The following is a 12,417-nucleotide window of genomic DNA, read 5'->3' as shown; positions in this document are numbered from 1 at the left end:
AATGTGTTAAAGGGACTCCGAGCAGTGCAGAAACTATGGAAAGATGCATATCATTTTAAAGCTCTCTTTCTCCTCTTTCCAATGATATATAAACCGTCTTTTAGTTTTCGCTATTTTCGCGATTGAAATTGCCGCGACCGCAGTTTCGGTCGCGAAAATAGAGAAAATTAAAAGGCGAAGGGCAACGATTCAGGTGTCGTCAGAAAGAGGAGAAAGAGAGCTTTAAAATGATATCCATCAAGCCATAGTTATATTGTATTACACAGGCCGACACTTTCCCCAGTGTCAGCAGCTCCATTCTGCTGAATGCAGCTGCTGACTTTGACAAAAAGTCGCCCTGTGTAATACAATATAACTATGGCTTGATGGATATCATTTTAAAGCTCTCTTTCTCCTCTTTCTGACGACACCTAAATCGTTGACCTACGCCTTTTAGTTTTCTCTATTTTCGCGATCGAAATCGCGGCCGCGGCAATTTCAATCGCGAAAATAGCGAAAAGTAAAAGGCGTAGGGTGGTGGTTTATATATCATTGGAAAGAGGAGAAAGAGAGCTTTAAAATGATGTGCATCTTTCTATAGTTTCTGCACTGCTCGGAGTCCCTTTAAGGCAGAAGCAAGCCTAATGGAACTCCGAGAATGAGTTCTAGAGAGTGGGCTACGTCATAGAAAGGTCTTGGAACCATGCATTGGAATGTTATGGGAGAGGAAATCAATATTAGGTCATTGGAACATTTACGCCAGACAGCCCACAATTTTGCCTTAAATAGGGGACCCGAGATGGAACCTGAAGAAAACCAAAAGTTTAAGAGATAACTCTAACCTACAAAGCATTCCACAATCTCCTTCCCCTGATCTAGGTGTGTAGCCAGACTAGCGCCTGCGCACTGCTGCGCGACTCACTGACCCGTAAGAAGCTGCAGGGGGGCATCTAGGTGAGAAAGAAGGGGGAAGGAGGAGAATGGGCGGAGCGGTGGGCATGAGGACTGCATCCCATACTTGCCTGCTTCCCCCAGTTTTACGATTGCGTTCAACTCTGGTATCCTTTAAATCTTTCATCGTACCCATTTCGACATTAACGTCCGAGGTAACCATGTCGTCCGAAGCTTAGCGTTCCTTATATAAACATCTCAGTATTAGGTCACTAATGGACTGGTTTACTTTCAAAAAAGGGGTGTGTTTTTTGTTTGTTTTGCCACTCCGTGTACTTCAAGTTGAAAGGACAGTGCTGTGCTCAGTAGCCCCACCTTCTGGCTGAAAATGGTACATGTAAACATTCACACATGGCATTTCGTAGAAATGTAGGTTTTACTACTCAATACAATAATTAAAAACGACTGTGCATTCCCTATTTCCTGTTGTGAAAGACAATAATTAAACCTGTAACATGCACATGATGAAGTGTAAAGTTCACAGGAGTCTGACGTACCACATGTCCAGGCAGGTGGAGTACTCTGTAGAGCCCAGCAGGACATCGGGAGGCCGGTACCAAAGAGTCACCACTTCATTAGAGTAGGTGTGGCTGGGGACTGACTTGGCTCGCGCAAGACCTGGAGGACGAAAAATAATTGATGTCACACAGAATCCGTCTATATAATTAAACACATGGGCTGACACACCATCTGCAGCAGGAGAAACTCTACATGACACAGATTACACTATAAGGGAGGAAACTGGGACATGAACGGAATACAAAATATTTTACAAGGAATATACATATTCAACTAAGGTTTTTATAGTCAAAGCCATGGTTTGGACCACAGGAAACGCTTAGTACTGAAGAATTGACACCTTGGAATTGTAATGCTTGAGAATGCTTCTGAGAGCCCACTGGATTGCAAGAAGATCTAATAAGTCAATCACTAAATAAATTAAACCTGACTGTTCATTGGATGGAGCAATGCTAAAGCTGAAATAGATTGGACACATGAGGAGAAGGCAGGACTCATTGGAGAAGACCCTGATGTTGGGAAAGAGGAGGGGAAGGCAGCAAATGAGATGGCTAGAAAGTAGTATGGAAGCAACAAACATGAGCAACAAACATGAGCTTGGACAAGCTTCGAGAGGCAGTTGAGTATAGAAGGGACTGGCGGGCTGTGATCATTGAAGTCGCAAAGAGTCGGACACGTCTGAATAGCTACTGAACAACATACATATTTATGTTATGGGCAGCACAGTGGCGTAGTGGATAGCGCTCTCGCCTTGCAGCGCCGGTTCGAATCCCAGCCAGGTCAACATTCGCAAGCAGTGTGTATGTTCTCCCTTTGTCTATGTGGGTTTCCTCCGGGCACTCCAGTTTCCTCACACATCCCAAAAACATACAGATAAGTTAATTGGCCCTAGACTATGATACATACACTACATGATACATACACGGACATATGACTATGATAGGGACATACAGTATTACGGCAAATAGACTATTAACCAGAGTGCCTTTATGTGCTTAATTACTTTTATTCATAGCCTACAAAATGTATTGGTACAAAACATGGTTCACACTACATCTAAAATTCTAAAACCAAGTGCCAAGACATGTGAGCTTCCAATAATAACATCCCACTGTCCCTATGATGGTATGCCACCGTATTGATCACCCAGCCTCAGCCTATGCAAATCAATCGGTTACCCAATCATATTTGGACATGTGTGGGCCCTCCACCCAGGCACACACCACGAGGCCTCCTCACTCACACACTAAAAACAGTGCACTGTTGCTTTAAGGCAATACTTGTTTCCGCAGCAGACCAGTCCTTTTCATTCCTGTGATTATCATCTACCTGTCTAACTAGCAAACGATGGGGATATAGCCACAGCTGACAACTTCTATCACTTTCCCTCCTTACTTCATGTTTCCACAAGACAGCATTCTCCTCCATGCAAAATTCCATACACGGGCCAGCAAAAGATCTCAGTCCACTGCTGCTCATCCAGCTATGCTGCATCTATAACAACTTCCATTGCACTGTATATGTCAGCGTGCGGTGGTTTTACAAGTGTTGGTGTTTAACTCACGACCTTCCTGCAGCTTCAGCGTCCTTTAGAGGGAGCTATGCTCAGGGCTTTTCCATCAGCAGATGCCCGATGCAACAGTCGCATCACCTCCTATGGTTCCTGCTCCGGTCTCACACCTTCTCACATGCGGGGGTTCATGGTGCGGTAGTGATGGTTCGTTCGCGAACGAGCCGGCTCTAAGAGCCGGCTCTTTGCTGTGAACGACAAGAGCCGGCTCTCAGTTTTAAAAGAGCCGATGCCTCAGCCGCCCCACAGAGCTCTGATTTGCTCTGTAATAAAGGGCGCTGAGGCATGCTGGGAGATGTAGTCCTCCTCTTGCAGCTTGTAGGAGTGTATGGGGCAGAGCACTAGCAGGAGGGATTGCCCCAGTCAGCGAAGCAGTCTGGAGTTGTCATGGAGACGGGGGCGGGGCTTTTACTCCGATTCTCAGTGGTGTCCAGTGATATTTAATGAAGAGCCGATTGAGAGCCGTAAGAGCCGGCTCTTTAATGGGAGTCGATTCAGAAGAGCCGATTCTCGGAGAAAAGCCGGAATTCCCATCACTATGGTGCGGCCCGGCGTCCTGGGCAGTGAACGCTCACTTGCATCCGCCTAGCCACGCCTACTGACTCGTTTCACCCCGCCCACGGAGCTTTCTCAAAGTGTATGAGGTTGGGTCTTACTGCAGCAATGCCTCCTTATAGAGGCCGTCATCCTCGGCTTCCCGACTCCTCCCTACTTACAATTCACCATCTTTAATTCAGTCAACTAAGGGCAAAAAGTCTGAGACACTCTTTTCTATAATATTCCCTTGTGAGGATTACAACATTCCCTCCCTTGTCACTTGCTCGGATGATGAGATCATCCCTTTCCCTTAGGAATTCCAGGGCTTGTCTTTCACCCGGAGTTAAGTTATCATTTTTAGGGGTTCTTTCGGGGGACATGCAATATTACGCAGGGCTGTAACTAGATTGTGAGCTCCTCTGAGGGATAGTTAGTGACACAATATACTCTGCACAGCGCTGCATAATATGTCAGCGCTATATAAATAAATAAATACAATTTTCAGTGGTGTCATAGCAAAGTATGTGTGTGTGTGTGTACGTTATATAAATGTGTAAGCACAGTATGCACAGTACTAGTGTAGGCATGTAACATGAGTGTAGATTATATCTGGGTAAGTGTACATGTGTGTGTGTACGTTATATAAATGTGTAAGCACAGTAGGCATAGTACTAGTGTAGGCATGTAACATGAGTGTAGATTATATCTGGGTACGTGTACATGTGTGCACACACACTGGGTGGTTTACACACAGGGCTGGTTCTTCCATGAAGCAACCTGAATCACATGCTTCAAGTGGACCTGAACTCTTGCACAGGACTGAAGAAATACATAGAGGAATGCACCCTGTATGTATTTAGAGGGGTTTAGCCCGTTTAATTCCCCCTCACTTGTGTCTAACACAAGTTGTAATCTGATCCCTCCCCTGCGTCACATGACTGACTATGGCAGAGATGGCAGATAAGCCCATTTGAAAGCACAGGCTGTAAACAATATGTCTGTTTCCATGAATCAGGAAGTAGAAACTGTGCAGGTGTATTTTAGGATTTGTATCAGCGGTGACAATTGTTTTTTTTGTTTAAAGGTTATTATGCTATTGTGTATCTTATAGAGCAGAGAGGACGTTCTGAGTTCAGGTTCACTTTCAGGCCAGCAATAATAAGATGGCAGCAAGAGGGTGTACGAGAGGAATCGGCGCGGGAGACTAGGACGCAGGGTACAGCCGGTATATGGCGGATCCTGCTGCTGCACAAGTCCCCCTCCAGGCCGCCATGGATAGTGGGGAGTGAAATAATTTGGCTTCCAGCAATTGCTAGAGGCCGAATTATAGTGTTTTAAAGAGAACCCGAGGTGGCTTGCTAATAATGAAATCCGCACACAGAGGCTGGGTCTGCTTATACTGCCCAGCCTCTGTTGCTATCTCAATCCCCCCTAAGTTCCCCCTGCGCTCTGCTATGCCCCCTTAAATCACAGCCACGCTGTCGACACACAGCGGGCTGTGTTTACCTATGGAGTGTCACTCTCGCCGCTCCCCCCACCTCCTCCATAGCTCTGGTCTCCACCCATGTCCCTTCCCTCCCATCAGCGGGGCGGGAACCGGAGCTATGCAGGAGGCGGGGGGGAGCGGCAAGAGTAACACTAGAGAGGTAAACACAGCCCGCTGTGCGTCGACAGCACGGCTGTGATTTAAGGGGGCATAGCAGAGCGCAGGGGGAACTTTGGGGGGATTGAGATAGCAACAGAGGCTGGGCAGTATAGGCAGACCCAGCCTCTGTGTGCGGATTTCATTCTTAGCAAGCCACCTCGGGTTCTCTTTAAAAGTAACTTCAGCTCCGTCTTCTGACGGCGCCAAAGTTACTCCCTGTGTGCCCAAGTCTCCTGCGCTGAAATGGCAGTGTTCGGCAAGAAGCGACTCCTCTCCTAAAATGTCCCCCTCCTCACACTCTCCATCTCCCCATCTCAGCGTTCTAATGACGGGATCTCTGCCCGTCCAGCCGGGTTTGATTTAAATGCTGGCAGGTGTAGTGGAGTAGGTTTTCTTGTTAAAGGATACCCGAAGTGACATGTGACATTATGAGACAGAAGTGTATGTACAATGCATAGCACACAAATAACTATGCTGTGTTTTTCTTTCTCTGCCTGAAAGAGTTAAACATCAGGTATGTAAGTGGCAGTTCCTGTCTAAGTCAGGACTGGGTCAGACTATACTGTGACCCTCACTGATAAGAAATTACAACTATGAAACACTTTCCTAGCAGAAGATGGCTTCTGAGGGCAGGAAAGTGATAAAAGGGGTCAAATTGCACTCCTACTAGGTATCCTAACACACACTGCCTCTATATATTAGCCGTCATCTTGCTCCCCCTCACACTCCCTTTAGATTGTAAGCTCACAAGGGCAGGGCTCTCTCCCCCTTTTGTGTCTTGAAAATGATTATACATTTTATTTATCATGCTACTTTTATCACTGTCATTACCACTTCTGTATTTTGTATCATTTTTGTATTTTGTCACTAATTATGTATCTTGTATATTGGTGTACACCATTGTCTGTATTATTATGTACCCCATGTTTGTTTATTACTCAGTACAGCACCACGGAATATGTTGGCGCTTTATAAATCAATATTAATAATTCACATATTTTAGCTCTGGCATACCTCAATGAATGTGTCATTGAGCAAAAACAATAAAACAGTAAAAACTTAAAAAAAATAAAACTAATATCTTTCAAAAGGTCATTTTTAGGCGAAGGAGGATAGATACAATTGTTTATTTCATTCGTTTATTTTAACCTCGGGTGTCCTTTAACATTAGAAATGGAGTTACACTGAGCTTCAAATACACTGACTTGTAGGAGGGTGGAGGTCTAGCAATTCTCCATGGGGGGAGGGGGGGTGCAGGTTAGAAGGTGGGATTGATAAGAGAGAGTGGGGTTCAATTTGAAGGGGGGGGGGGGGGGGTTCTAAGGACTTTCGGCTGGGATGGTGAAAAAGCCTAATGGACTGTCAGCTCTGGGACCAAACGTGAGACCTCACTGGATTGTCTTAAACTATTTGCTACTTGGTGGCAAGTGAAAGGAACCTTCAACTTCAACTGGGTGTTATCAGAACGTAGTGAGGGCTTCTGAATTACAGCTTGTGCTGTCACATGCAGCAGCCACAGCTAGACATGATCTACAATAAATGAAGTGAAATGGTATTATGGATGTTGTCATCACAAAGATGCTAACCCCCTTATTCCACAGACATCCACTATGTTCTGCTATGACCCAGGAAAAGGTTAGACGCATTTCTGGCACATCTGCGTAGGATAAAGTCCATAGATTAACCCCTCAGTTGTGCACTGACACAGGAGTGCAGAGGGTAATTTACAGATTGTCCCAGGCATTGTATTTCTGGCAGTCTCCGTTCACAGTATACCTCACTAGAAAACCTTTGCCATGCTAAATATCTTTATAGCCTCCAGGGGGCGCCTCCGCGCTATAACTTCACTGGGTCAAAACAAGTCAATACACCTCTGTCAAAGCAGAAGAAAGATATGGTGGAACCTCTACATAATTACCACTCATCTCTCTTCCAGGGGAGGCTCGAAGACGTGACCTGTTGTGTCCGCCGACGGTCCAATGGGAACTGGTGACAGCGGAAAGGAAAGTCCACAAGACAGATGTAATCCTTGGAGGGCCGTCCTCGCCCCATCGATAAGGCTGATCAGTTATGCATGCATGGAGACTAATGGCTATGTAAAGAGCGGTCTATTGCTCTGCAGGCCCAAGGCACATGGCCCATTCCGTACACACATCACATGTATAGGACGGGATCGATACATCGACCTTTCCAACAGCAGCTTATCCAGGGTCATTGCCTCTGACACTGATCTGCGCTCTGAAAGCCTAACATAGATAAACTGATATGACCAGAGGCTTTAAACACAGGCCAGTTGTGAGAATGGCTTTTTGAACATGTGTAATAAAAGGGTTTCACCTTAAAGCAGAACTCCAGCAATGGCGTAAGGCTTTGTTTAGGCTGTAATGGCCATTTATAGATGCGTGTTGGATTTTGACAGACAAGTGCTTTTTTCTAAAATAACAAAAATCCTTTGTGTTGTGTGCTCTGGGCCCAGGCGCAAGTTTTACAATGGGCTTCCTCAGCCCCTCTACAGATAACAACTGTTATGGAGCTACAAAACCTGCCAAGGACAGCCGTAGTGTCAGAGGGATATAAGCAGGGGAGGCAACTGCCGCAGTGTCAGAGAAGTGTAAGCAGGGGAGGTCACTGCTGCAGTGTCAGAGAGGTGTAAGCAGGGGAGGGAACTGCTGCAGTGTCAGAGAGGTGTAAGCAGGGGAGGGAACTGCTGCAGTGTCAGATAGGTGTAAGCAGGGAGGGGACAGCCGCAGTGTCGGAGAGGTGCGAGCAGGGGAGGGGATAGCAGCAGTGCCAGGGAGGTGTAAGCAGAGGAGGGGACTACCGCAGTGTCAGAGAGGTGTGAGCAGGGGAGGGGATGGCCGCAGTGCCAGGGAAGTGTAGGCAGAGGAGGGGACAGTGCAGTATCAGATAGTTGTAAGCAGGGGAGGGGACTACCGCAGTGTCAGATAGGTGTAAGCAGGGAAAGGGACTGCCGCATTGGGTGTAAGCAGGGGAGGGGACAGCCACTGTGTCAGGTAGGTGTAAGCAGGGGAGAGGACTACCGCAGTGTCAGATAAGTAAGCAGGGGAGGGAACAGACGCTGTGCCAGGGAGGTGTAAGCAGGGGAGGGAGCTGCCACAGTGTCAGAGAGGTGTAAGCAGGGAAAGGGACTGCCGCATTATAAGAGAGGTGTAAGCAGGGAAAGGGACTGCCGCATTATCAAAGAGGTGTAAGCAGGGGAGGGGAAAGCCACAGTGTCAGATAGGTGTAAGTAGAGGATGGGGACTGCCGCAGTGTAAGAGGGGTGTAAGCAGGGAAAGGGACTGCCGCATTATCAGAGAGGTGTAAGTAGGGGAAAGCCACAGTGTCAGATAGGTGTAAGCAGAGGATGGGGACTGCCGCAGTGTAAGAGGGGTGTAAGCAGGGGAGGGAACACTTGACTTAAAAAAAAAAATATAGGACAAAGTGGATTTCTAAACAGATAACTTTTCTGTATTACGCTTTGTACAGAAGCTAGTTGGTCCCCGGCCAAGGTAATAGGTCAGGGCTGCTTTTGCCAAGAATCTACTGTTTGGAAGCCCTAATGCTTCTTCAATAGATCTGACCAGCTGGATTACCTTGTTATAGTGCAGGCTGAGACTACTGTTCTCCTCGACACCCCTCCGCTCTGCTGTTGTCCCTTTGACCTCTCCATAGCAAAAAGCAGGTTCTGAACAGAACTTGGTCCCCTGTCGCCCTAGAGAGACCACATCCCAATCTGGGCAACAGTATTCGTACGTGTGTGCAGGGCTTCCAGTCAGTTCACAGCAGAGATTTAGCCAGTTACAGGTGTGTTTTGCTAAACCAGTGATGTCCATTTACAAACACCGCAAACCCTGACAGCTCCACTTTATATTAATTAAAGTGGACCTGAACTCTTGCACAGGGCAGAAGGAAAACAGAGAGAAATGCACCCTGTATGTAGAGAGTTTAGCCTGTCTAATCCACCCTCATCTGTGACTAAGCACAATTGTAATTTGATCTCTCAGCTGTGACAGCTCAGGAATCTCCTCTGCCACAGCAGAGCAGCTCATTTGTAAACACAGGAGGTTAACCACTTGAGGACCCACCCTTTACCCCCCCCCCCCCCCTTAAGGACCAGTGTTGAATTCTGTGATCTGTGCTGGGTGGGCTCTACAGCCCCCAGCACAGATCAAACACCAGGCAGAGAGATCAGATCACCCCCCTTTTTTCCCCACTAGGGGGATGATGTGCTGGGGGGGGGTCCGATCTCTCCTGCCTGCGTGTGGCTGGCGGGGGGGGGGGGGGGGCACCTCAAAGCCCCCCTCCGCTGCAAAATTCCGCTTCCCCCTCTCCTACCTGGCCCCCTGGTGATCGGGGCTGCAAAGGACGCTATCCGTCCTGTGCACCCTGTGACAGGACGTCCCGTCACATGGCGGCGATCCCCGGCCGCTGATTGGCCAGGGATCGTCGATCTGCCTTACGGCGCTGCTGCGCAGTACAATGTAAACAAAGGGGATTATTTCCGCTTGTGTTTACATTTAGCCTGCGAGCCGCGATCGGCGGCCCGCAGGCTATTCACAGAGCCCCGCGCCGTGAATTGACAGGAAGCAGCCGCTCGCGCGAGCGGCTGCTTCCTGATTAATTAGCCTGCAGCCGGCGACGCAGATCTGCGTCGCTGGTCCTGCAGCTGCCACTTTGCCGACGCGCGGTATGAGTGCGCGGTCGGCAAGTGGTTAACAATATGTCTGCTTCCATGAAAGCAGGAAGTAGGCACACTGCAGATTTACTGCAGGATTTGTACCAACAAATAATGTTTATCTTTCAGAGCAGAGAGGAAGTTCTGAGTTCAGATCCGCTTTAATCTCCAGAAAACTATAGAAGAATTCTATGAGATGAGTGATGAGGAATGCACATAGTTGCAGGCGATGCTTCCTACTAATAACCAGTTCTCATTTTGAGATAGCCACTGAATTAAAAAGGAGAAAAAACTCAATAACAATGGAAGAATTGATGCTATCTGAAGCACAAGCAGAAATCGATGGCGGCCCCTGGCTTCACGCACAATATACAGCAGAATATAATTAAAGCGGGATGTCTTCATACCAAAGTCCGCCAGCTTCAGCTCCCCCGTGTCGCTGATGAGCAGGTTCTGTGGCTTCAGGTCTCTGTGCAGAATATGGCCTTGGTGTATGTAGGAGAGACCCCGCAGCAACTGGAACAGGAACAACTGGAAGAGAGGAAACCAGAGAAAGTTACAGCACATGTCCATACACACTACACAGTCTGATTATACAGAACATTTACTGTGGATGGTAGTTATATTATCACTGTTTATAGGCTGTATCTTGTGTGACTAGAGAGAAACAGAGGTAGGGTTGGAGAAATAAAATGTGAAGCTGGGCATTGGTTTCAACCACTTCACCACTAAGGTTTTTTTCCCTTAAAAACCAGTGCAATTTTCATGCTCCTCCCATTCACCAATAACTATCACTACTTTTCACACCGAAATGATCTGTTTTTTTAGCCACTGATTAGGCTTTCTTTCGGTGATACTTTTTGCTAAGAATGATTTTACTTTATATGCATTTCAAAGGGAATAAGAAGAAAAACATTTATGTCTTAGTTTTCAGCTATTATAGTTTTAAAATAAAAACCCACACATTTTATTTGTTCATTTGTCCCGGTTATTACAACACTTAAATTAGATCCCTAGTACAATGCATGGTGATAATATTTTATTTGGAAAGAAGGGTGTATATTTCCTGTTTTGTGTTTCTTTATACTATATCAATAATTACAAGCCTTTATTTGCAAAAATAACTATAAGGGCTCGTTCACACTAGGCATTGCAAAACGATATCGATTACCGCTTGCATTTTGCGGGTGTGATTTTTCCATGATAAAGGCGGAAAAATCACTGGACAAAGTAGCGTTTTGGAAGCGATCGCAATTAGTGGTTCTATTCATGCTAATCACAATCGCTCCAGAATCGACGGAAAACCACTGCAGGTAATGCGTTTGCGATTGGCAATAATTGCAACACGCCCGCGATCGAGGCAGTGAGAACACTGCCATAGACTACAAAAGGACTAGCTTTTTTTTTCAAAACGCTAGCGGTTTGCGGGAATCGCGTGATTCCCACTTAGGTGTGTACGGGGCCTAATATACCCTCATGACATACATTAAAAAAGCTGAGTTCCAAAGGTAACTATTTATGCATTTATTTTTTTAAATGCTGTCACTATTTATTTTTACAAGTGTTTTATTGTGATAACTATGGGGAGCAGGGAAGAAGGGGTTAATAACTAATGAAAGATTTATTTTTTAAATTTATTTTAATGTATTTAACATGTTAACTTTTTACTTTTTTACCATATGTCAGTACACAGGTTGATGTCAGTCTGAACAGTACACAGGAAGTAATGTGTATGTGTGTGTTTTTACTTTCATTTTGTTAATGACCACAGGGATCTTGCTGATGCCAGTGATCATTCACTAGGGGCATTTTGATGGGCTTTGGGAACACATGTTCCCATTCACCTATCCGTACTCTGACTCAGGAAGTACTCTGACTGAGGAGCTTTGCCGATCAGATTAATTTAGCAGTTAGGCCTGGTGCACACCAAAACCCGCTAGCAGATCCGCAAAATGCTAGCAGATTTTGAAACGCTTTTTCTTATTTTTCTATGGCGTTTTGCTAATTGCTGCAGCGGATTTCAGTATAGTAGATTTCATATATTGTTACAGAAAAGCTGTTACTGAACAGCTTCTGTAACAAAAACGTCGGTAAAACCGATCTGAACAGGCGTTTTTCAGAGCGGTTTGCGTTTTTCCTATACTTAACATTGAGGCAGAAACGCACCCGCAATCCAAAAAATGCCTCACCCCGGCATTTTTCGTTTCTGCAAAACGCCTCCTGCTCTGGTGTGCACCACCCCATTGAGATACATTGACCAAGCGGATCCGCAGCCGCAAGCGGCTGCAGAAACGCTGAAAAAGCCGCTCGGTGTGCACCAGCCCTCACTCCTGTTATAGCCTGATGAAGCGGGTATAGATCTGCAAAACGCATTGCATTTTGAAATTACAAACAAAATCATTTCTCTACTGGTAGTTGACTATTTTGAGTCTGGGGAGGTAAGTCCGCCACTAACTCCCATTTTAACGGTTTTTAAACATTTTATTTTATTCTCGCGCCTCTGTTCAAAGTATAAACTTTTCTTTCATGGACAGCAAA

The 12,417-nt window shown here is 46.1% G+C and overlaps 1 protein-coding gene across 11 annotated transcripts in view; it reads right to left on the bottom strand.

Moving 5' to 3' along the window:
• CDK14 (cyclin dependent kinase 14) overlaps positions 1-12,417 on the bottom strand; it is a 579,759-nt gene that overhangs the window by 269,881 nt on the left and 297,461 nt on the right. For all 11 annotated transcript variants that reach the window (XM_068235460.1, XM_068235463.1, XM_068235466.1 and 8 more), the window contains 2 exons: positions 10,287-10,410; positions 1,428-1,548 (listed from right to left, as the gene is read on the bottom strand). In XM_068235460.1, the coding sequence (XP_068091561.1) occupies positions 1,428-1,548; positions 10,287-10,410 (245 nt within the window). The remainder of the gene's footprint in view (positions 1-1,427; positions 1,549-10,286; positions 10,411-12,417) is intronic.

This window comes from Hyperolius riggenbachi, chromosome 5, assembly GCF_040937935.1.
Source record: "Hyperolius riggenbachi isolate aHypRig1 chromosome 5, aHypRig1.pri, whole genome shotgun sequence".
Taxonomy (NCBI): domain Eukaryota; kingdom Metazoa; phylum Chordata; class Amphibia; order Anura; family Hyperoliidae; genus Hyperolius; species Hyperolius riggenbachi.
This window is presented reverse-complemented; position numbering and strand designations above follow the sequence as displayed.